This window comes from Emys orbicularis, chromosome 5, assembly GCF_028017835.1.
Source record: "Emys orbicularis isolate rEmyOrb1 chromosome 5, rEmyOrb1.hap1, whole genome shotgun sequence".
NCBI lineage: Eukaryota > Metazoa > Chordata > Testudines > Emydidae > Emys > Emys orbicularis.
Window position 1 is genome coordinate 102,119,356 of NC_088687.1, and position 24,388 is coordinate 102,143,743.

General features: G+C 39.8%; 1 protein-coding gene across 7 annotated transcripts in view; it reads right to left on the minus strand.

Annotated features, from left to right (window-relative positions):
* The window catches only part of KLF3 (KLF transcription factor 3), a 30,478-nt gene that overhangs the window by 1,962 nt on the left and 4,128 nt on the right, over positions 1-24,388 (minus strand). The window contains exons 1-8 of one of the 7 annotated variants that reach the window (XM_065404932.1): positions 24,178-24,333; positions 23,506-23,559; positions 17,817-17,875; positions 17,579-17,711; positions 14,306-14,401; positions 5,636-6,131; positions 4,745-4,895; positions 652-812 (exon numbers count right to left, since the gene is read on the minus strand). In XM_065404932.1, coding sequence (XP_065261004.1) covers positions 652-812; positions 4,745-4,895; positions 5,636-6,131; positions 14,306-14,362 — 865 coding nt within the window. In that variant the 5' untranslated portion in view covers positions 14,363-14,401; positions 17,579-17,711; positions 17,817-17,875; positions 23,506-23,559; positions 24,178-24,333. Of the gene's footprint in view, positions 1-651; positions 813-4,744; positions 4,896-5,635; positions 6,132-14,305; positions 14,402-17,578; positions 17,712-17,816; positions 17,876-23,505; positions 23,560-24,177; positions 24,335-24,388 lie in introns of those variants that run through there. The other 6 variants (XM_065404933.1, XM_065404937.1, XM_065404936.1 and 3 more) reach the window with 6 other exon arrangements.

The following is a 24,388-nucleotide window of genomic DNA, read 5'->3' on the forward strand; positions in this document are numbered from 1 at the left end:
TAGTGTGAGTATTTCTCCTTGAGCTTTCACACCCCTAGCTCCAATTGTAGACATACCCTATGTTACACACATTTTAACATAAGAATATAAGAACGGCCATACCGGGTCAGACCAAAGGTCCATCTAGCCTAGTATCCTGTCTTCCAACAGTGGTCAATGCCAGGTGCCCCAGAGGGAATGAACAGAACAGGTAATCATCAAGTGATCCATTCCCTGTCACTCATTTTGCAAACCCAAATGAATGTCAAACCTGTCTAACCTGCATGACTTCACCATTTATACCTGACATGTAACCTACCATTACCACTGAATTTTAATCTTGGGTTTCTGTAGCCAACCTGGACTAAAGGGAAGATTTTATCACTACATGATGGGACTTCCTGGGACATGTGACTAGGACTCAGTGAGTTGGCAGAAGGAGATACATTTAGATCGCTTTACCTGTCCTTTCTTTAGAATGTTGTCTTGGTGGTCTTTACTTTAAACAGAACAATTTGGATAAATTTATGCTAGCCCATATATTTCCTTTTGTTTGAAAAAGCCTGAAGCACCTGTTATATATCTAGAACTGGTCTTCTGCAGAAACTAGAAGTCTGGCCTAGACTGATCCAGACCAATATGGATGAAAGGAAAGTGTATCAAGACTCATACCTGTATGCGTTCTTCTGTGAGCTTTTAGGTGGGAGCTTTTAGTATAGACCTTGTTGCAACCTTCGTAATCACACCTGTGTATTCTGCGTTTCCTTTGTGTGTCTGGAGATTCCACAGGTAAAGGTCTCTTTCCCGGCTGAACTATAACTGAAGGGTGATTCCTATGAAGTGAAGTTATAGGTTATGACTGATGAAAAGTATTTGACAAAGTAAACCTCATTGCAATGATCCACAATAGAGCCCCTTTATTCACTACCACTCTGTCTCTTGGCAATGTGAACTACATTATGTGCATGTAAAAGAATTTAAGAAGACTTAGCAAATTTCATAGATTTTAGCAGTAATATTTTGATTCTTTCCTCTTTTGAGTTTATTCACTTTGTGGCATGAGCAAAACCAAAGATATTCTTCTCAGCATGCTTGGATTTTAATTTATTTTTACTTATAAAGGAATGAAAGTCAGACTCTTGTTTCTCAGGCAAGTACGCACAGGATTTCCAAACTCTCTCACTGAGTTTCCAGTTAACTTTCATTGCTTTTATTTACATTTTTTATTCTTCCTTAGAAGGCAGCTAATTTGTTTTTAATTTAAAACAGCTTTTCCATATTATTAAAGACATCATATCTTTAGTCTTAAAGCAGAACTCAGAGTCTTTATTGTTCCAGCCACTCCTTTAGAGAGTAATTAAGAATTTCCTGTTTGGTGCTGGCAGAAGGGTGCGGCCTCCCTTTACGACTGACGTCAATTCCTAAAAGTAGAGTTTAGACTGCATGTCACACCCACAGGATGTCTGAAATTGGCACGCCACCTTCATAAACATGATTTTTTCGCCTTTAACCCCACAGGTACTATTCAGGTAAGACATATATATTTTGCATGTACAATTTTTTATATATATATAAACAATTATGTGTATATGTGAATAAACACACCTTTCTAAGGATATTATCAGCTGCATATAAAAATCACTGGGATCAGCCACGAACCTGCCTTCTATGCCAATGTTAGAGGAAGGAAAAGAGCAAAATATATTTTTTTAAACAGATAGGCCTTTTAAATCACACAGCTTCACTGGACACATTTTCCAACTCATTAATGAATACATATTACACATTCTTAAATATTTTCTAGCTTTTAAGTGAAACTTAATGTGCCACTTCCCACAGCTCACATTGGCCAGGAACAGTGAACCACGGCCATTGGGAGTACGGGCGGCCATGTCTGCGGACAGTCAACGTAAACAAACTGCCTCGCAGCCCGCCAGCGGATTACCCTGATGGGCCGCATGCAGCCCACAGGTTGCCCACCACTGCTCTGAGTCCTGTATATACTTGGTGACTTCTCTGTGAGCCTAAGGTGCCATGAGTAACTCAAAAAAGCATGCCCAGCGATGGAAAGATTTGTTGTTCAACATCATATTAAATGTATTTAAAATATTATGATGGGGTCACCAGATGATGCTGTTACACAGTCCTACATGTTCCTAGAATGTGAGCAAGTTTTTAGTCTTAGAAAAAATGTTCTATTATTGTTAGTTTTGTTATTCAGTAGTCCTTTGACAGATGTTGTGGCAGACAGAAGAGAGTAAATTCTCTGCTTTATTCTCTGGATTTGGAGGCAATTCTTGAGACAACAGCTTCTTGAGAAGTAGGCATTGGTGTGCAAGCTGACACTGGTGAAAAAGGAGGTTGCCTGCATGCAGTTTGTGATGGCCTTTGTTCCAGACTGGTATAGGTTTGTAAATAAAGCAAGTTACACTTAGGCTAGGTCCACACTACCCGCCTGATTCGGCGGGTATCGATCGATCTTCTGGGATCGATTTATCGCGTCTCATCTGGACGCGATAAATCGATCCCAGAAGCGCTCCCCCGTCGACTGCGGAACTCCTGCTTGCCGAGAGGAGGAAGCGCTGTCGACGGGGGAGCTTGCCTGCGCCGCGTGGACCCGCAGTAAGTAAACTTAGTTTGATCTAGGAAACGTCGACTTCAGCTACGCTATTCTCGTAGCTGAAGTTGCGTTTCCTAGATCGATCCCCCGCCCCAGTGTGGACCAAGCCTTAGAGTACATGCAGACTCTCTCTCTTATTCCTCTTCCATTGGGAAGCCAAGCTGCAAGACTACAGAATTCTGCAAGTGATTTCCAGAGGGGGACACTGGTTTAAGAAATGAGACAATGGTGTCGGAAGAAGGGCCAACATTATTAAGTAACTGCTGAAATAAAAGATCATCTGTAATTCCACAAGGTCTTGTCTCTGCTTACACAAGCATATCTGAATTTATTTGAGCCTTGCACATGTGGGTGTTTTTCCTCAAACAACTAAGAATGTCTTCCAAAAATCATGTTATGACAGTTTATTTAAGCACGGCCTTGTCCCCACACCCACAGCCCACGTGATGATGGTAGCATGAGTCAAACTTTGATTTCATACAAACAAGAAAACACAAAATTAAGGCTTCATATTACGTTTCAACCATGTCTGTGTATGGCAATAGTCTGAGAACAATACATGAACTTTGATTTAAAGGGAGAACTCTGATATTTCTTTAATTCCCATACAAAAGACGTTGACGTGGGTTAAGATAGCTAGATTGTACAACCCACCAATGCTCATTGTAAGACGTCAATGGCTTTTATGTATTTTACATACAGCCCCCCCTCCAATATTCCAATAGCAAATTCAAGCACTCAAGAGTTAGAAAATGCCAGATTTATGGTTGCTTGTGCCACCTTCATTCAGTCCCCTTATATGTACATCCCATGCACTGAATAAGGCAAGGGTCCTGTGGAAAAATAGTATGTTATTATATAAATATAATAATGCATGTTTAGAAGGGGACCAAATTAAGGTTGCATGGGAAACTCAAAATCTGACTTTCCTAACTTTCAAGTGCTTGATTTTGCAACTAAAAGAATGTTAGTTTAATGCAATATTTTGTATATGATATCCTAGGTTTTTTTGAAAGGACAAAGTTAAAAACTATTCTGTACAAATGACCTCCCTATCATGCATCAATAGTAGGATCTGAACCATGAGCCTTCAGCGCTACAGCAGGACTAAAAACACTACATGGCAGTAGGAGAAGGCTGATATGCCAGAGTGGAGGAAGGGCTGCTGGTGCCCAATGCTGGGTCCAGGGGGTGATCAAGGGGAGTCCAGCCCAGCTCATTCTCTCTGGTTCACCCTAGGCTACTAGATCCAGGGGTTTATTGCTTGGCTCTCTCTCCCCCCACCCTTGGGAGGTGGGGGACTCCTGTCCCATATTATGCTTCTGATGGAGATGCTTCATGTGCCAGGCTGTCGAGGATGGAGGGATTATTGGAGGGAAGCCCAGCCCAGCTCTCCCCCAACTACTGCTATAACTGTTCTGGCATTCCCAGCATAGAGTCTGCTGCTTTGGCAGAAGCATGGACCAGGCTCACTAGAATGTTCAGTGGCTGTGGCGGCTGCCAGAATTTTCCTGAGGAAATGGTGATTTTTTTAACACTACAACTGAGGTAGATCTGAATGGAGTTACATGGGACAAAAAAGGCATTTCTGTAACCCGAGGGGTTTCTCCCTAGCAAATATCAAAGGCCTGCTACCACCAGGAGGTGTTGCTCCTTCTCTAAGAAAAGGTCACAAAAATTCACCCCATCCCCAGAGTAATATTTTTCCAGGTTACCAGAGTTTAATACCTGTTTAAATATGGGCCCAGTTCTGCGAGACTATTACAGGAAGAACTACTATTGACTGCACTAGAAGCTCCATTTGTAATGGTTTGCAGGACTGGGCCCCATATTACTTTAGGAACACATTATACAAATATAGAAGATCTATGTAGTTCACATGTAGATAGAATGCATACTAACCATTACACTGCTGAAACAAAGTTGAGGCTGAAGGGTAGAGGAGGAAAAAACTAAGCACAAAACCCAATTCATTTACAATCTGCAACCCTTATTTATGATTTTTTACCACATGTTTCAAAGTACAGTAGCTTTCCCCTCAAAGAACCTATATTTTGTAGCTTCCGTATATGGAACCCAATGTACAGCAAGGCAGTATGTTTCATTGTTCAACTGAAGAGAGATACTTTAGGACTAATTACTTACTCTTGCAACATTATTTGCTGAGGAGACAAGGAAGTCATCATTGGAGGAGACATTTGTTCAGGATAGAACTCGGTCCTTGGTGATTCAATTCCCGGTTCTACTTTGATTGTTTTCTTTAATGTGGGCTTCTCATAAGATTCAATTACAGGCACTAGAGGGGGAAAAAATCAAATATATAAAGAGTTATGTGAGTTAAAGGAAATTCAAAATCTGTACAAAACCTCCCAAACTAACAACATGATATCTTGCATCAAGACTCGTATTAGAATACAAGACTTTTCAATTTTCAGTCTACCTCGTGAGGAATTAGAATGCAACACAAGGCTATTCTTATGTATACCAGTTCAAATCTAGATTACTTCTATTTATATCAATAGATTTATATGGGTATCAATGAGAGCAGAATTTGATCCAGTAAGACTAGGGGAAAATATTCACACAGTAAACTCTAGGCATTGTGTGTTTTAGAAGAAGACAAAAGAATATTTGTCTCCCTTTTTCATTTCCCTTCAAAATATTTTGACTTATCCTAAAAAAACTCATGGATACACAGTTATTTTTCTAGATCTGACTAATAAAAAAGGAGTAGTTGCCCTAATTGTTTTGCTGGAAGAAAATATGTCATGCCCCCTCTTTCTCCCCAGCAACTGAGCAAAACAAAAAAACCAAACCACACCACACCAAAGCAAACTAAAAAGACAAAACAACTTCTCCCCCTATAGCCAGCTGAATGGAGTGGAGGAACACCTCCCCTCCCCCCAAAAACAACCCCGAACCACTGAATGGCACAGCAGTACAGCAAGCCCCCGGAAGTTGGCGCCCAGGGCAACTGCGCTGCATAAAAGAGCACCGGTCCCGCATAAAGGAGAAACATAGCACAACAGCACCCACCTTGCATGCTACTTGGATTTTCCAACTCTTCTGGAAGAACAGTAGACACCATTATAGGTTGCTGGAGATGTGGAGCATACATAAAAGGAACAGGTTGGACCACAAGTGGCTGTATAATTGGAAGTATCCCAGGGCTCCTAAGTCCAGGGCGTGAAAGAGCAGCCATTACTGGAGGGATTGTTAATGGCATGGAAAAAGGTTGAACTCCTGGGGGAGGTGGTGGAGTGAATTTTTTCATAGGTGGGCTGGGTGAGGACAAAGTTAATCCAGGTGAGGCTCTTCTATGTACAGTCTGAAATTTCAGAGGAGAAGGAGAACTTCCAGCTGAATGTGGTGAGCTTCGTTTATTCACTGTAAGGTCAACTGGCTCCATTTGGATTCCATTAGATAGTCCTTCTGGGGTTTGATAGAATTTATTGTGCAACATATTTGGGGTAGGATAAATGACACTGTATTTGTTTGGCTTCATTTGGTCCATGTAATTGGACTGGTATGACTGTGAGAGGGGAAAAAAAAAAAGGATGAGAATTGATACAGAAGCCATAACATAGGGAAAAAAATAAAAATCTAGCGCTAAGTTACTAATGGCTGATCAAGTGAAGGAAAATAAAAAAGATGAAGACATGGCATTTTCATGTACTCCTTTCTCTGAGAGAATGTACAAGATTTCTCACAAGGGAAATGATTCAATTTCTGATTCACTAATCATTTGGGAAGCAGTACACAATACATGATGAAACAGGGAATAAAACCAGACACCTCAAGACTTATTCAAAGTGCTTTACAAACATTTATTAAGCTTCATATCCATCCTGCATGGTAGGTACATTACGTACTATCCCCATTTAGAGATGGATAAACTCAGGCACTATGGAGACTAAGCAAGACAGTGGTGAAGCTGGAAATAGAACCTCAGGCATCCTAAATCCCCCGTGATTGTTCTAATAACTGGAAAACACTGCGCCTCAATCTTCACTAAAACAGAAATCTATTCTACACATAAAGCCCCCCAAACCAAAACGTATGCAACTGAGCTCCACAAACAGTATCAGAGACAGTAAATGTGAAAAAGCAAAGAGGGAAATGAGTACATTCTAAACCATTTTTTCAGTGTTTTTTCTTGGAGAGGGGTTGGGGAGAATGCAGCTAACTTGCTGTTTTAAACTTGGAAAACAGCTATCCAGAAGAGGGGGCAAAGGGTCTGATTATCTGAGGTGCTGAGTGAGTATTTCCTGTAAATCAAGGGGAGCGAGTTGATGATTCTCTTTCAAGATTAGGCCCATAACTGACCCTTTCATACCTAAGCAATAACATTTTCCAGTAAAACACTGAGAATCACCATAGCATTGCATAATTTGTATCACCTCTGAGATACTCTACTGAACAGTTTCTCGTATTAAAAATGTGTAAAACCATGTTATTTTTAATGAAGATAACTAGTTATATGAACTGATGAGATGTGCCAAAATATGAACTATACAAAGTCTACTAATTCTACTAATTTTTGATATCGGCAGTTTTATTAACTGAATTTCCACTAGTGGTTCTTGGACAAGTCAATCCTCGCTCTGTAGCTATGTTGTTTCCTGACAGTAATAAAACACAGTTTAGATTTTTGGAAGCACATTGGACCGGAAAGGGGGTGTGGGGAAAATTTTTAAAAATGATAAGGATAGAGATAATTTATGAGCATAAAGCTAATGAATTCTAGTATACAATCACTCCCATGATATTTTTAAATGCATTTTGTTAGGACTAAAAATTCTAGCTAGATCTTGCCTTGCTCTTACATCTGTATTCCCCTCCTCCTCCCAGGTATATTTTAACTGCTATTCATTTGAAGCTTAGCCAAAAATGTTGTTGTAAAGTGTTTTGGAGTTATTGCCTTTGTTTTGATTATTGCAAGAAACAATTCTATGACACTTTAGAAAATGGGAAGCTCTTCTGTAGAATTCCTACAGCAACAAAGCGGAGTAATTTATTCTGTACTCCATGCATACATCTAACTAGCATTAATTTAAAAAAAAAGTTACACACACATAGGGAAATTAAAAGAGAACTGCCAGCTATGTGGTTGGTAATAACATTTTTCATTTCTAGAATTTACTTAAAATTATATAATGGATTAAACATAAGAATCTTTGTAGCAATTATATTCAGTTGATTTTAAGGGATTATTTTTCATATAAAACAGAACTTATGCTTATACCTATAGTAAATTAATAATTTACCTATCATAGCAGTATTTGTTCTTGATAATAAAGTTCACAGGAATTCATGTTTTAGATCTTTTAACTATTTTAGCACGTGTGCATCTCAGAGCAAGATATACCCAGAACTCACAAGCACTCTTGGATAAGGAAATAATTATATTTATTAGAATTCTGAGTGATCAAGGCCACAGACTACTGATGGAGTTTAATATTTAACACTATTTAGCATCTACTGAATCTGATTAAGGCATGGATGTAGGTAGAAATTCAAACACTTAATATATAAGCTGTATTAAGTGCCTGTGTTAAAACTTATGTTATTGGCCTACAGTACAAAGTCCACTTGACTTGATTATGTAGAAACATTTAGTGGTACAGCTAGGCAACAGTGGAACCCTGGAAGAATTATCACAACATCACTATGTGTACATTAATTTTTTGAACTGCGTTCCAGCATCAGTGAACAATAGTAGAATTCCTAGAACATTTTTCATCCAAGTAAAGTAATCTTATATTCAGACAATATAAGGTCCTGAACCTACAGACATTTGCGTATCTGCCTGCCTTCATGCACAAGAGTAGGTCCACTGTGTCACAGTCTGCGAAAGTTTCTGCAGAACCGGGGCCTAACCAGTCTTTCTGTTTTTAAAACCATGCTATATTGAGAAGGCCTAAGAGGACTGTAACAGAGTAACGGAAAGGCAAAATGAAGAAAGACTATCCAATTAAAATCTTAGTTTAGAGGAGAGAATTTTTTCAGTAAAGTAGGAATCTGCAGAAGAATGAAACACCTTTGGGCTATAACCTAGTTCACGAAAGAAAGAAAAATGTTTTAAAGACTCCAAGTCAAATGAAACTCACATTGGAAAAATGCCAATCTATTAAAACAGTAGTGCAGAAAAATATTGTAATGTTTCTGAGCTGTTTGGGGAACTTCTTAGTATTAGTTTAGAAAAGTTAGAGATTAAATTCAAAGTAACAAAGACTTCAAAAATTAGGATGCTGACAATTATATTTTTAAAACAGTTGATTTTTGGGTGATTCAAACCTGCTCCCGACCTCTTGAATTGCTTTGAATGAAAGGTTTTCATTGTTGTAACTAAACTGGCACAGATTTGACTTAAGTCAGCTATTCTTTTGTGCCAGTCTGGAGAGGTTGTTTCATTTTTCTAAGCTTTCCTTCACTCTGAGATTTTGCTTGCCATGTTCCTATTTGAACTGCAGATAATGTTAGCGATAGGAAAAAAGTAGGAGACAAAGTTTTTCTTTACAAAACTAAGTAGGAAAAAATTCTGTAATTTTAAAAAGCAAAAGAAGAAATGCTAGGTAAAGAAAACCTTAAAAGTCAATAGAGGTATAAAGAAAACAGAAAAAAATATAACAAACTTCTCACTTCAGATTATACATATAAAAATCATCCAAAACATAGTCAACCATTTTCTACATTATATTGGCACATAAAAAACTGAAACAAAAGTGCAGGCTATGACATTATAGATCAATGTAAAGTAAGAGTATTCTGTCAATCAAACAGACACAAATAGTATATACAATACAACCTACTTATACTGCAACTCATATAGTGCTCAAGTGACGCTGCACTTCAAGTGAAGGGAAAGTCACTTTCAGCTGAATCTCACTCCTCTTATAGTGAAGCTTCATTTGTCTTCTAGAAGAGTGAAACTTCATTATGAATTAATTTTAATTCCTCTGGAATGCAACAATTACCATTGTCAGATTGATAAGAATTGATACTTTTCAAAAAGACTGTGACTGCCTCCTACTTCTCCAAGCTTGCCATCACGTAGGGGGAGCAGTAAAGAAGAATCTCTTACTACAAGATCTCCCAACAGTAACCAAGAGAAGTGGTTTGTGATCTTGCTCCCCACTAGGAGTGACTACTTGGCCTTCCAGAGCCTCCAGTCACAGCAGCCAGTGGCCCTGAAGCCTGCAGTTTCGGGGAGTGAAGAGAGGTCTCCCATTAGAGATCTTTTCCTACTGATAGATCCCATTCTGCTATGTAGGAACTCCGCTAACAGTGATGGTTTGTGTGAAAGATCTACCTAAAGATGGCTCCAAATCAGCAAACAACTTAATCACGTGAGCCTTCCACTGAAGCCAATGGCAATACTCATATGCTCGAAGTTAAGCATGAGATTAAGATCTGTACTGAACTGAAGGCTGTTAAAGAATCCCACCGTTGTCCTGTGACTGCAGAGGTGGTAATAGGCCACTATACCTTGATTGGTCCCTTACACTATCTGCTAACTACTTATGCTAAACAATGTGTTCTACCTTGCATTTAGCTGTGATGCTGGGAGTACCTTTCTTAGACCTGAAGAAGAGCTCTGTGTGGCTGAAATCCTGTCTCTTTCACCAACAGAAGTTGGTCCAACAAAATACATCACCTCACCCACCTTGTCTCTCTAATATCCTGGGACCGACATGGCTACAACAATACTGCATACCTATCAAACACACACCCCTTAACTTTACAGTGACAATATACAAATATTTTCTGTTTTGTAATGCTAAAAATAGAGGATCTCCTGCCACTATGCAAGAAACATTTTACAAGTAAGAGAGTAATGCAAAATACCTTAGAATATAATTAACCCCAATTTAGAGTCAATTGTAGATTGCCGAAATACTACAGGATACTATATCACCGCAGAAGATTATTATAAAAGTGCAGGACTGTATTTGAGCATATATTCCTAAACAGTTTCTTATCTAGGTACTTATATGGCCTACATCACTGTTCTACCTCTTTGGACCAACCAAAACTTTCTCTCCTTACTTAGTGTCTGTCCTGATTAAGGACAGCAGGATTTGACCCACAGATTCTCTCTATGAAGAACAAATGCAGGTAACTTGTAAGGTTTACTTTTTTGGCTGCAGCTATTTGAAGGTAGTCAGGTAATTCATCTAATTGCAATTCAAATAAGTCATTTGTTCAAAAAAATAAAAAAAGAAGCATTACTACACTTCTCCACTTGACAATCTGGCAAGATTAAAGGCTGACCAAGTGTGGCATATGCACACCTATTCCCACCCACAATTGGTTGCTCCCATAAAGAGACATTCTGAAGGACTACTCTAAATATTAATTGCTACATTCCATAAAAAAGTTTGTAATGAAACAACTCGATTACTTGACAGGCTTAGTTGTCCGGCTGAAGTCACATGAGAAGGGTGACCAGGATTTAACCTGAAATACTATATAATTTCCCCCAAAGCATTTTTATTATTCATGCTTACAAGATGAGATTTATTCACAAGTGCACTAGTTACAAAATACCTCAAGGTATCATGTAGCTAGGGCACTTGATCTTAAAAAGTTGCAAACCAAATAGTTTTGGAGACTGCTTTGGGACACAAAGGTTGTTCACTTCAATTCCAAAAGAAAGTAGGCACCACAGAAAAAAAAGCAACTTTGGCAAGTAAATTGTCACTGTCTTTCCCCAAGCATTTAACAAATGCTTGTGACAAATATTCACTTTATTTTAGGTGGAACTGAGATAACACTGTAACTAGATCTATTATATACCATCATTTAAATGTTTTCTTCATTTAATAAAATGTGCACAATAATTCAATGCCACAGAGTGTATGGGCCAATAGTAAGACGACAAAATACTTTGGGTGTGTGCTTTAACCATCTGAGAAGTGTAGCTAATCCTTTAAACCACATACCTTGAAACAAGCTTTGGTGTTAAAAGCTTTGTAATTTGTTTCCTTCCCCCACCCCAAACTTGTTAATGTCATAAGCTAGTGGTGTTTTTGAATAAATATTGCATATACAATACATGGTGCATTCTGACATATTTTAATCTGGTTTTGCTATTAAAATAACTAATGATTTTTAATAGTTTAATTTTGTTTGATTTCTTACAATGCTATCAAAGCAGCAGATACAACACGTTTAAGGCCTGATTTTAAAGGCTCTGAGCACTGTCAGCTCCCAGCGAAGTTAATGGAATGCTCATCTCCTCTGAGAATATGGACAATAGCTCTTCCGCTATCAATCCCATGGGAGATAGTTAAGAAAGTTAGCTTGCTTAGGCCTGGTCTACACTTAAAAATTAGATCAACCTAGCTACAGGGGTAGGCCCTGGTAGTTAAACTTGACCTAACCTCTGTTGTAGATGTGGCTAGGTCAATGGAAGAATTCTTCCATCAACTTAGCTACTGTCTCTTGGAGAGGTGGATTAACTACATAGATGGAAAGCCCTTCTTTTGTTGATGTAGGAAGCATCTACGCTATAGTGACACAGCTGGAGGATAGGCATCCACTTAGCAGCTATGCTATTTTTCTTGCCATGCTCTCTTCACACTGAGCTCCTCTCTCTCTTTAAAGGGGGCTACAGGCCAGCTGTCTGCTAAGGCTATATCTACACTTCAGCATAGTTATGGAACTGTAGCTATGCTGCTGTAGCCCCGCAGTATAGACGTAGACTACAGAGATGGAAGGGGTTTTTCCGTCACTGAGCAATGGTAGCATTATTCCATCAACCTAGCTATGTCTAGACTGGAGGCTGGGTTAGCATAGCGATGGTACTCAGGGATATGGATTTTTCACATCCCCAAGCACAGCAGCTATGTTGACCTATGTTTTAAGTGTAGGCCAGGCTTAAGCAGTTCCTGATGGCCTAGCTCCAAGGGAGCTGCACTACCAGGGACAGCTAGGAAGACCAGCATCTCAAGGGTTTGGGGGACTAAATGGCCAGTTTGCCCATAGAGGTAGACTCAAAACCTCTTACTCTCCTGAGGAAGAACTGAGGAATCTCTGAGAGGGGAACTTCATAGAATTTTCTTTTCTCCTTTGTACCTTCTTATGAGAGAACCCACAATCAGGCCCAACGTTATTTCCTTTTCCTAGCTACACTCATTTAATGCAGCAAGTAAAAGGACAACATGAATATTTAATAAAAGGGAATAGCCCTGTGATGGCTGGCCAGAGTGGTGGCAGAAAGTAATCTGCAAGACAGTGTTGAAGTCCCAGCACAGGGAAAGTACAATTTATCTTCAAATAGCACATGGAAGCGTAATATCCCACTCCTGGGCTGGATTACTTAACTAAAAAAACACTCAAAGGGTATGTCTACACTAGAAATGTATGTGGACCTATTAGGTCGACCTGCAGCCACTGCGGTGGTGCATGTCCACACTACCCTCATTGGGTCGGTGGTGCATGTCCTCATCAGGAGCACCTCCCACCAATCTAAGAAGGGCAGTGTGGGGAGATGAGAGCCCGGTCTCCCCTCTTCTCCCACCACCACCCCCACACTGGTAGCCAGGCAGCCGTGTCAATTTCATGGCTCACGCCGTCAGGGCTTCTCCCCTGGCTCCCAGCCTGGAGTGAGGGTTCATTCTTCCCCTGGAAGCGGGTGGCAGATGGGCTCTATCTGCCTGGCAGGGATGCAGTGTCTACACAGACACTATGTCGCTCTAACAACACTGACATAAGCCTTATGCCTCTTGTGGAGGTGGAATTATTATGTTGGTGTAGTATGGCACTTGCATCGGTGGGAGGAAGGCTGTAGTGTTGACAATGACATAATTAGGGCGACATATGCTGCCTTATGTTGATCTAACTGTGTAGTGTAGACCAGCCCATAGTATTTGTCGGTTGACTAAATCCCTATTCCTCATTGCTAGAACAGGCATTTCCCTGCCTCTGCTCAGAAGACTGCAATGTAAACAACACAGCAAAAAAGTAAATTGTGTTTCTAAAATTCAAGTAGTTTAAACAATCTGAAGGTATTTTAGCAACCAACATAGATAAATGTATTTAAAATTGGATTTAAATTGATAGTGCCCCTTTTACATTTTTTAATTGGTAAAGGCAGCAAACTTGTCACTGAAAGCTGCTTTTCAAAGGCTTTCTACCAAATATTACAAATAACAATATCCATGACAACTTTGTTTCTAGGGCCTCAAACTGACCCTTAAGTCTTGTATAACCACTGTTGGCAGGAATAGCAACAGCCAAAACAGAGATGATCTAATTTTATAAGTTTCTCATTACCAGCTTTCTGTCCAAATTTTTCCCTTTGCAACTATTTTCCAAGTACACGGAAGCAGAGAGGCCTATGGCACCAGACTCACCGTAGAACAGCCTAGGGCCCAGATGTCCCTGCAAGGTGTTTATTCTTTCCCCTCCCTCCCTCTGCATAGCTCTCATGGTAGGCCTCAAATATCACCATGAAAAGTAAACATGGGGCTGGCATCCTGACCAATGTAAGCAACACTAATGGCACTGTCTCCAGAAAGAGAAAATAATGCTACTAATGTGCAAATTTAGCTATTGCTGTTACTCAAGTATTCTGTTTCACAGCAGTTCTCCGAGGAGGCCAGGCCCTGTGAAGTTCACAGGAGTTCTGCTATTGATTTCATTGACAGCAGAAGCAATCCCTACATGGCAATCAGGGTGATAACATGTTTGAAGACTTACCACTGAAATAGGTTCCATGGCTTCTTGCTTGATAGGGACTGGATCAAACATTAGCATCTTTTCAGTGAAATCTTCTGATGTCTGTGTCGTCCTGGGCTACAGGGAGGGGAAATAAACAAGTTAAGTTGTAGGAATGGCTAGAATCAAGTTTCTGAAATTTTTTTTTAACTCATTATTCCATAATATTAAATTTATTTGATTTAATTCTTCCAAATCTAGAGATAAGCTTTATGTTTTCAAATATTCTATTATAATAAAACTGTTTGGTGGTAGGATATAAAAGTTACTTTGTAATTTCAGTAAAACCCTATGATCAAAATATATTTAGGCATAGTCCAGTGGATGATCGGTCAAAAAGTACCAAACAGGCATTCCATATACGTTTTTTCTGTAAAAATAACCTTAATGAATTTATAATGAATGGAAATTTGTCATTAATTCCACAATGCATAAGCTATGAAATATCCAACTATATATAATAGGTCTTCTCATCGAGTATTGGACCATGCTTTTTAAAATTCCTTAAAATGTTCCAGTGTTATCATTTGCACAGTACCTTCCTAAGGAGCCCAATCCAATTGCCATGAAAAGGCATCCATTGACTTCAACAGAAGCTGGGTTGGGCTCTTAAAGTGCAGATCAGCACACCTACAGCATGGAGTTACTAGCTTTAATTAGCTGCAAGTAGCTGAAGACAGTATGTCCCAGCTCAGATCATGCACTTTTTCTATCATTCCAAGTTGAGATTAATTTAGGGTTGCCAACTTTCTAATTGCACAAAACTGAAAACCCCTTCCCTGATCCTTCCCTGAGACCTCGCCCCCACTCACTCCATCCCCCTCCCTCTGTCGCTTGCTCTCCCCACCCTCACTCACTTTCATCGGGCTGGGGCAGAGGTGTGTGAGGGGGGTGAGGGCTCCGGTTAGGGGTGTGGGCTCTGGGGTGGGGCCAGGGATGAGGGTTTTGGGGTGTGGGAGTGGGCTCTGGGCTGGGGCAGAGCATTCGGGTGCATGGGGGAGTATGGGCTCTGGGCTGGGGGTGCAGGCTCCGGGTGGGGCCAGAAATGAGTGGTTCAGGCTGTGGGAGAGGGCTCCGGGCTGGGGCAGCAGTGAGGACTACGGTTGGGGGTGCAGGCTCTGGGGTGGGGCTGGGGATGAGGGATTTGGGGTGCAGGAGGGGGCTCTGGGGTGGGGCAAGGGGTTGGGGTGTTCAGGGTGGTGTGGGCTCCGGGAGGGAGTTTGGGTGTGGGAAGGGACTCTGGCCTGGAGCAGGGGTTTGGGTGTAAGAGGGGGTGAGGGGTCCCGGCGGCGCTTACCTTGGCTCCCGGGAAGAGGCCTCCAGTTCCTACAGTCCCTAGATGCATGGGTGGCCAGGGAGACTCTGTGCGCTGCCCTCATGCCCGCAGACACCGCTCCTGCAGCTCCCGTTGGTCGCAGTTCCCAGCCAATGGGAGCTGCGGAGCCGGCCCTCAGGGCAGGGGCAGTGCGCGGAACCTCCCTGGCCGTGCCCGCACCTAGGGGTTGCAGGAACTTGGTGGTCGCTTCCAGGAGCTACGCGGAGCTAGGGCAGGCAGGGACCCTGCCTTAGCTGCGGGCCCCTGCTGCACCGCTGACTGGACTTTTAACGGCCTGGTCGGCAGTGCCAACCAGAGCCACCAGGGTCCCTTTTTGACCGGACATTCTGGTCAAAAACCGGATGACTGGCAAACCTAGATTAATTTTTTGTTTAGCCGAAGAGACAGTGAACATGAAAAGATCTGAATCAGATTCAGGAAGAATGGCAGCCCAATACTTGCCAGTCTCCAGTCAGTATGCCTGATGGCAATGTTGATAACACTCTGGTTCTTTGACACCTACTTCCACGCTTGGAAGAAATTAAAAACAAAGCTAATTTGGAGAGGTACAATAGACAGCCTCCCAATCAGACATCACAACTGATAATTCAACTATTTCACCAAAAGGAACTATGACAACTCAACCACCATTTTGAAACAACATTTCCAAGAGTTTCCTTATTAAAAACAAGATTTCAGAATTTAGACTGTGTTCTGTGTAGCCAAAATTGCTTTAAAAAGGGAGCCATCTACTTTGTTAGCTTGTTCAAGCCTATTTTCAAGTCTATCTCATTTATAGTAACGTAACTATCCCAGGTAATAACCATATTTACACATTTACCAAGGGTGACAACTGTGGAGGAAGGATGGGAAGACGTTAGCGAGGACCAGGAGCCTTTGGAGTGGGACAGAGAAATACTAGAGAGGCTACACGGTAAAGCCAGATATTTTAGACAAGTGAAGGAAGTTAATACTCAAAGACATTAAAAATTTCCAGTTGACAAGTTTTTATAAAAACCATTTAATATCATTTATGAGGATGCAGATATCATATATGAGAAGGCAGAGCCACAAATAGAATCTTCCAGAGTACAGCCTGGAGGACTGGCAGAGTATTCCAGTTGACGAGGAGAGTATGGGATACAACTTCACCATCCCAGACAAATTGTATGTCCTGTACAGTATATGCAGTGTTGTAGCCGTGTTGGTCCCACAATATTAGAAAGACAGGATGGGTGAGGTAATATCTTTCATTGGACCAATGTCTGTTGGTGAGATAGACACTTTCGAGCTTACACCGAGCTCTTGAAGAGCTTGACAGCTTGTCTCTCACACCAAAAGAAGTTGGTCCAATAAAAGATATTACCTCACTCACCTTGTCTCTGTACAGTATATATAAAGACTGATGTTAAGTATTAACAAATTCAATTGCATCCAGTAGGTGGCACTAGAAATCCATAACAAATAAAATGCTACTGTACTCCATCAAGACAATTTCATTGGGTGTAAGCTTAAGACTCATTAATATATTAAAAGGTTTTAATTGTGTCTAAACTTTTTGATTCATAAGAAAAAAAGTCCAAATGGGACACAAGAAAATATATGCCCCAAATTAGACCAATTCCAATAGTCCTATATTAATGAGCAATCATGCAATAGTCAGTGTGTATGCATTTGAGAAAACAATTTGAGATATGTGAGAGAAAGAAAGAGAATTAATTGTTTCAAGCCTACCAGAGATTTACTTTATAAATCAAGGCCAAAGTTTAGTAATTTATGGAAAATACTACAACAGTATACTTTCTAAGTACACCTCTACCCCGGTATAACGCGACCCGATATAACACGAATTTGGATATAATGTGGTAAAACAGCACTCCGGGGAGGTGGGGCTGCGTGCTCCGGAGGATCAAAGCAAGTTAAATATAACGCGGTTTCACCTATAACACAGTAAGATTTTTTGGCTCCCGAGGACAGCGTTATATCGGGGTAGAGGTGTTCTTGAAATGAACAAAGCTTGATTTCGAAAGAACAACTAAAGCATCATTGAATATCAGCATGAATACCATCATCCTGAAAAAAGGGGAGGGCCTGATTAAACCAAGTTGAGAAAATGAGAAACAGATACAGTAGTTCAAAGAAACTGCCAGTTTTGTCTAAATTAAAAGTAAGTAATACCTTTGAAAGATAGAAAATTTTATAATTTGGATGTGTCTATGTTCATTTGTCAATAAGGCCTGTGAGAAAGTTGAAAAAACAATTATGCAATCTTTCCTGCAACTTCAGGGAATCATTTAAATTAGATATTTTTCTGAATTTAAGCATTTCATATAATTTTCTGACAAATTACATTTTCCTAGTCACTTTCATGTGAAGGAACTTTGTCTATACATGACTTCCCAAAGACACAGATATATGCATCTAACAATACATGAATGGATAAAGGATATCCCACAATGCAAAAACAACCCAAGCCTACACTGCACGCCAGTCTTCATATATATGAGAATCTGTAAATATTTGCTTTCAGAAGGTTTCCAGAAGCTTTCCATTTTTTAATTTAAATGTGTTTTGGTGAAGTGACACCATCAACTTGTAATCTAGTCACTTGAAGGGGAAAAAAAAAGTTTAGTAGTTTCAGATAATACCCCTTCCCTCATCCCCCAACCTATTCCCTCTGCCATTTGTTGTAGTTTTGAAAATCACATTTTTCTATTTTTAAGGTTTGTTTTTTCTCTCCTGCTGCTATGTGAGAGACCCACACAGAAAATCATAGAAAGTGACTAAGGCCCATATCCTGCAAACACTTAGCATATGCCTAACTTTACACACACATATTTGCAGAATTAGGGGCTAACTGACTGTACAGAGGTTAGAATGAAACTGACAACAGAAAGTGTCTTGCAGAGAGTAAAAGTGAAAAATTCTTTGTCTTTCGTAGTCATCTAAAATAGTAGATAAAATTTTTACTTTTATTGCTGTATCATAGTATACAAGTTGAGTTTCCCTTTAATGTGTTATACTGTTCTTTTACTGTACTATTTCTACCTAAATAGTAAGAGAGGCTGATTTTGGACAGAGGACAATACATTATGCATGATCTTTTGGTCCTGCCTATATTCTCAGCTGGTGTAATATGGTGTAGCTCCGCTGGAATCAGTTTACACCAGCTGAAGGTCTGACACTTATGAAATTGTTGTTCCGGGATAAACTCTAAGGGTGAAAATAAATGCATGGAACAATGATCTGTTTATTTAAAAGAACAATACTTGAATGGAAGAAAGACATACTGGTTGTGAAGTCTGAATTTATTTCAAGTAAGTAAACAAAAAAATTGTATTTTGTTATTTCTGATAATATTTTATAGTAAAGGTTCTGTAGGATACTTGTAAAAAATCATACATATGTAGGTATGCAAGATCACACTATACTCCCCTGCTATTAAATGTTTGAGAAGCAGGGGGAGATTGCCTTATTTGTTTCAAACGTAAGGTGTGAAGAATAGTAGGGATCTGCTACTATTTCGTAATATACTTGTTTCACAGCCCACAGGTTGTTTAGTAAATAAGATTAATTTATAGAAAACTAAAGTATCCTCTCAAGTACCTGTGGCACCCTCCTGACAGCAAAGCAAGGAGAAACCATACAAGTCACACAAACCATATTAAAAAAAATCAGAAGAGTCGTTTTTATCTTTCTCAAATTAGATGAGCTATTTTGCATTGAAGTGTTTTTATGTGGGTAAAAGAATGTATGCTGTATGTAATCTGAAACTAAATAATTAACTGCAATCCAGTAGGCAAACATTCCACCCTCTCTTTCTCTTTGCTAACAAGCCACCCAGTTTTACTTTCCTGCCTCCTCCCATTCACTCCACCCTATGGATCTTTGCCAAGGCAGTCCAACTTGTCCAAACAGGACATGGCTTTTGATAAGATTCTGCTCACACCCTATATTTCTAAAAGACAAGCCAAGCAATTCATTTTTGTATGCAAATAAGGACAGGTGCAAAGGTAAAGTCCAAGCAAAGTCACAGCTAAAGCCAAGCGAAAAGACAGCAGGTAAGAAAAAAACAACCCCCTGCCCTTTATTAAAGGAAAACGCTATGTTCAAATCCTATGGAATTTTTACCATCAAAATCGTTAATTTTCTTGTCAACATCAGAGACTTCTCAGTTTTAACTTCTTGACATGTATGGTTTGATGGGAGTAAGAGTACTTAACACGTGTTCCAACAATGAGGATTTGTACAGACTATTTACTCTGGATGAGATTCGCCCATGGGCATAGCAGCCACAGCACTGTACCACTAACACAGGTGGCGGGCAGCCACAAAGCACAGAGGGCTCTGCATACCCACACATTGGCCTACAAGCGCCATATAGCTTTCTGTGAAGGGAGGTGGTTTTGGGTTGGGGGCTGGTCTTAGCCACACAGATCCAGCAGTTACAAATCCTCAAGGGAGATGCAGAAGGGCTTTGGCCCACGTTGTAGTTAAATATCTGGAATAGTGGTGACCAATGATCTGATCCACACAATGGGTAAGGGTGGTGAGAACAGATTCTGCCCCTCCCATCCTCTGCACAGTACCCCACGCAAAACTTGTTTATTCAGTTTTTGTGTCAGGGGGAAACAGGAGATGGCACCCTATTGCTGTGTGAGGCTCAATCATTGTTTAGAAAATGCTCAGTATTATTGGTATAATTACAAAGTAACTTAATTATTGCCACTAAATCAGCACTACATTAGTGCCCACCATGTAGCTTTTACAGTAATGTATCCACGGGGCAACTTGAGTCAAGTGCCCAAGGTTTTGCAGTCATGGCTCTTTAGAACTAATTCTGATGATCTGAAACTACCTCTTCCTTCATGAGTCTCAAGCTAAACTCCCCACCCCCCTGATATTAAGGAGAAGTGATAATATTGGAAGAACTATACTGATGACATCCAAAGGCCAGGGAGGCTTTCTGAGACTGAATGAGAAATAATCTTCAATGGAGCCTAAAAAGATAGCAGAAACTGGTTCTCCTCTGTTGAACTAACAGGAGTCCCTGGAAGGGGTAAAGGAAATCCCCTCCACAGCTGGCAACAAGATTTCTTTGTATTCATAGTAGTAGTTGCTCCTCAAGGCCCTGGCTCAGCAAAATACACAAGAACATACTCTGACTTCCGTGGGAAGTAAGCATGTGCTTAAGTGCTTTCCTTCATCAAGCCCCAAAATAGCACCAGACACAGAAAATCTCAAATTTAGATTAGCAATTAGATTCAGTTAAAGGGAATAAGAGTGAGAAGAGTGAAAATCCAGGGCGTGTCTGCACTACAGAGACTATACTAGCATAGCTACATCGCCATAGCTATGCCAGTGTAAACCCATAGTGTAGAGACAGCCTACACAGATGGAAGAGGTTTTTCAGCCAGTGTGGGAACATAACCCTCAGCCCCCAACGATGTGGCTACATCAGTGGAAGCATTCTTCCATCAACACAGCTGTATCTACAATGGGGTTTAGGTCAGCATACCTATGTTGGTCATGGGTGTGGTTTTTTCACATCCCTGATGAATGTAGCTATGTCGACCGAACTTTTAAGTGGAGACTGAGTCCCAGAGACAGCACTGCTGGGGAAAGGATCAAAGCAGTTTGGCCTACAAAAAGCAGTACTGGAGAAAATTATAAGGAATTGGCTGTGCAACAAGAGACAATTTCTGCTAATGGGTAGCTTTTTTTCTTTTCTTTTCTTCAAATAAAAAACCCAGTGGATTTCCAATGGGAACTGGAATAACTCCTGAAACATGCTAGTACAGTACTGAGATACAGAAAATGCACATCACAACCTTCCCATTATTATAAATCACTTTGTTTGATCTAGAACTACTTTAACATATTAATTTGTCAGAAGCCATGTAGCAAACTAGTCTGTATTTTACTGAAATTTACAGCTATGCTGTTATGAACACTCCATAGCAGTATGGCTGAAAAACACATTTTTCCATATAAAAAAAAAAAGTCTTAGAAAACGGTTTCTAAGGGTATTCATAAAAGGTATTTGTTTTTTGAGTTTGAAGTTTCCACTGAGAAAAACTTTGCAGCCATACAACCTTATGCAATTCCTATTTTATATCTATTGGCCCTAAAGAAGAAAGAAAGAGAAAAAATCTTTAGCCACCTCCTTAGACAATACTGCATACAATACGCTCCCTTATCAGGGCAGACTGCTGTCTGGTTTCCTGTCTCAAGCTACTGCTTACAAGGAGAAATAGTTTAGTAAAGAGAACAGATCAGACCTCTGAAAACAAGTGAAGTATGCAGAATGGTATGACAATCTTTCCCTTCCAAACTGAACCTTTTTTTTTTTTAAATAAAAAAGTTAATTTTAAAGAGAATTTGAAAGGAAGAATAAAAGTAGCCTTTGTTCTATTCAGGAAGACTGGTTGGGAAATGACGAGACAGAAAGAGTGTGACAGACTTCAAAGCTAATTTTACACGCATAGAAATCAAAATCTGAAAATCAGGCTGAGTGTCTAAAAAAAAATGTCAACATCAGGATACAAAATATCATCCTCTAATATTAAGGTACAAGTCTGCTCTGTTACTTGCTCAAACATATTCCAGACAGACGTTTACACCTTTGACCACATGAGGCAGAGCTAAAAATCTCTAACTATTAAGTGACCAAAAATACATTAATGAATAATAGTTTACGCTTTTAATTTCAATGAAGCTTTGAAAATAGGAAAGAAATGTCCATGAGCGTGTGTTTGTGTGTGTGTATGTATCCAGGGAAATGAAGAGAGAGAAAGTGGATGGTGGCAATGGAAGAATGATTAAATAAACTTGGACTCTCTAAGGGTACGTCTACACTTACCGGAGGGTCCGGCGGCAGGCAATCGATGTTCTGGGATCGATTTATCGCGTCTGGTTTAGACGCGATAAATCGATCCTGGATCGATCCCGGAAGTGCTCGCCGTCGACGCCGGTACTCCAGCTCGGCGACAGGAGTACGCGGCATCGATGGGGGAGCCTGCCTGCCGCGTCTGGACCCGCGGTAAGTTCGGACTAAGGTACTTCGAATTCAGCTACGTTATTAACGTAGCTGAATTTGCGTACCTTAGTCCGAAGTGGGGGCTTAGTGGGGACCAGGCCTAAGAGTGGAGGTTTTGTCACTCTTTTCGTGTACCAAAGTGTGTTAGCAACCTCCCCAACTCTCCCATCTCTTTCCATTATGGCTTATTTTAGTATTTAAACTCTGTTAGAGCTTTATCTTTCTATTTAGCTAACACACACTTATACTAGTTTCCCTTGGGACAGATCAACAATGGCTATTAAATCCCTAAAAGGAAACCTTGGCATTAGATAAAACATTAAAAGTGAAGGGTTAAATCTGTTCCTAAACCAGCTCTGCCAAACTTCACATTTTGGATTGGAAGCAACTAGCCTTGGAATGAAAACACAAAGCTTCAATACTGGCTGCATAGAAGAGTTTTATTTTTGAAAGGACCTCCTTCTAGCTATGTCAGTTAATTAAAAAAAATTGTTCTACAAAATGCAGAATTTTGTTGCAATATGAATCTGAGTTTCCGATTTTATAGAAACTTGACTACAGAAAGTTGTGAATAGCAAAATTACTATACTTACACACTGGTTCCCAGTACTAAACTAAAGCTAGTTCAACACCTTTTGCTGATCCATGGAGAAAAGATGAAATATAACTGAGGCTCAAATCCTGTACAGTTTAACTAGTAGCTAAATTACGATATTTATTCACTGTGCAATGACAATATACTGTACATAATTTTCTAATAGCAGCAAAAGAACAAAAGTAAAAATCCCTAAAAGAGAGGAAATAAGGGTTCTTAAAAATACAACTTACCAAAATTATTAGCTTGTGTGTTCACTTGAAATAATTTTCTTACAATTTGTATTTCTGAAGAGACAACAAGCAAAATAATGTAAGTATCCATATATGTGCATTTCAGTGAGTTGCTACTTATATAGTTCAAATTTAGTTATCTGTGTTCACTACAAGTCTCTAAGTCCTATTATGCTTTTTGAAAAAAATATTGCAAGTGTGTCCAACATAAACCTCCTTTTTTAAAGTTTAACATCTAAAAGCCAGCAGTAGCAGAAGAAAAATTTCAAAAACAAATTAAATAAAAATGACATATTTAAAGATGGAAACATTTCTGTGTGCATGCAAGAAAATGTATTTTTTTCAAACATAAGTGAGAGAGAAAGACAGTCCATCTCCTATTTTCATATAATTTCTCATTCATTTAGGGCCTGATCCAAAGCCCTTTGAAGTCAATGGGAATCTTTCTATCAATTTCAATGAGCTTTGGCTCAGGTCCTTAGTTCTTCTACAGTTAAATGCAGAGTAACAGAAAGATTTCTTATGTCCTCTTTTTGAATTTCCTCTTGATTTTTCTCTCTCTTGGTCCACAGCAGACAAATGAAAAAAAAATCTGATATCAAAGTAGAAAAAACATGTACTTTACTCCTTCAAAAAGTGCTCAGAGTTTAGCAAAATATAGCACTGCCATACCCATTTAATCCAAGGAAAGTTGTTAGTGTCTCATTTTCCTGCATTAAATCTGGAAGAGTGCGGATCCTTGAATTCATGTAACAGTACGATATTTCCTCCCTTCAAAAAAAATGGTACAATTCTAATCTTGATCAAAACTGGAACAGAAAATGATCATGGTGGCATCTTCAGAACAGATATGGGGAGAAGCCAATAGGTTTTCACATAAATG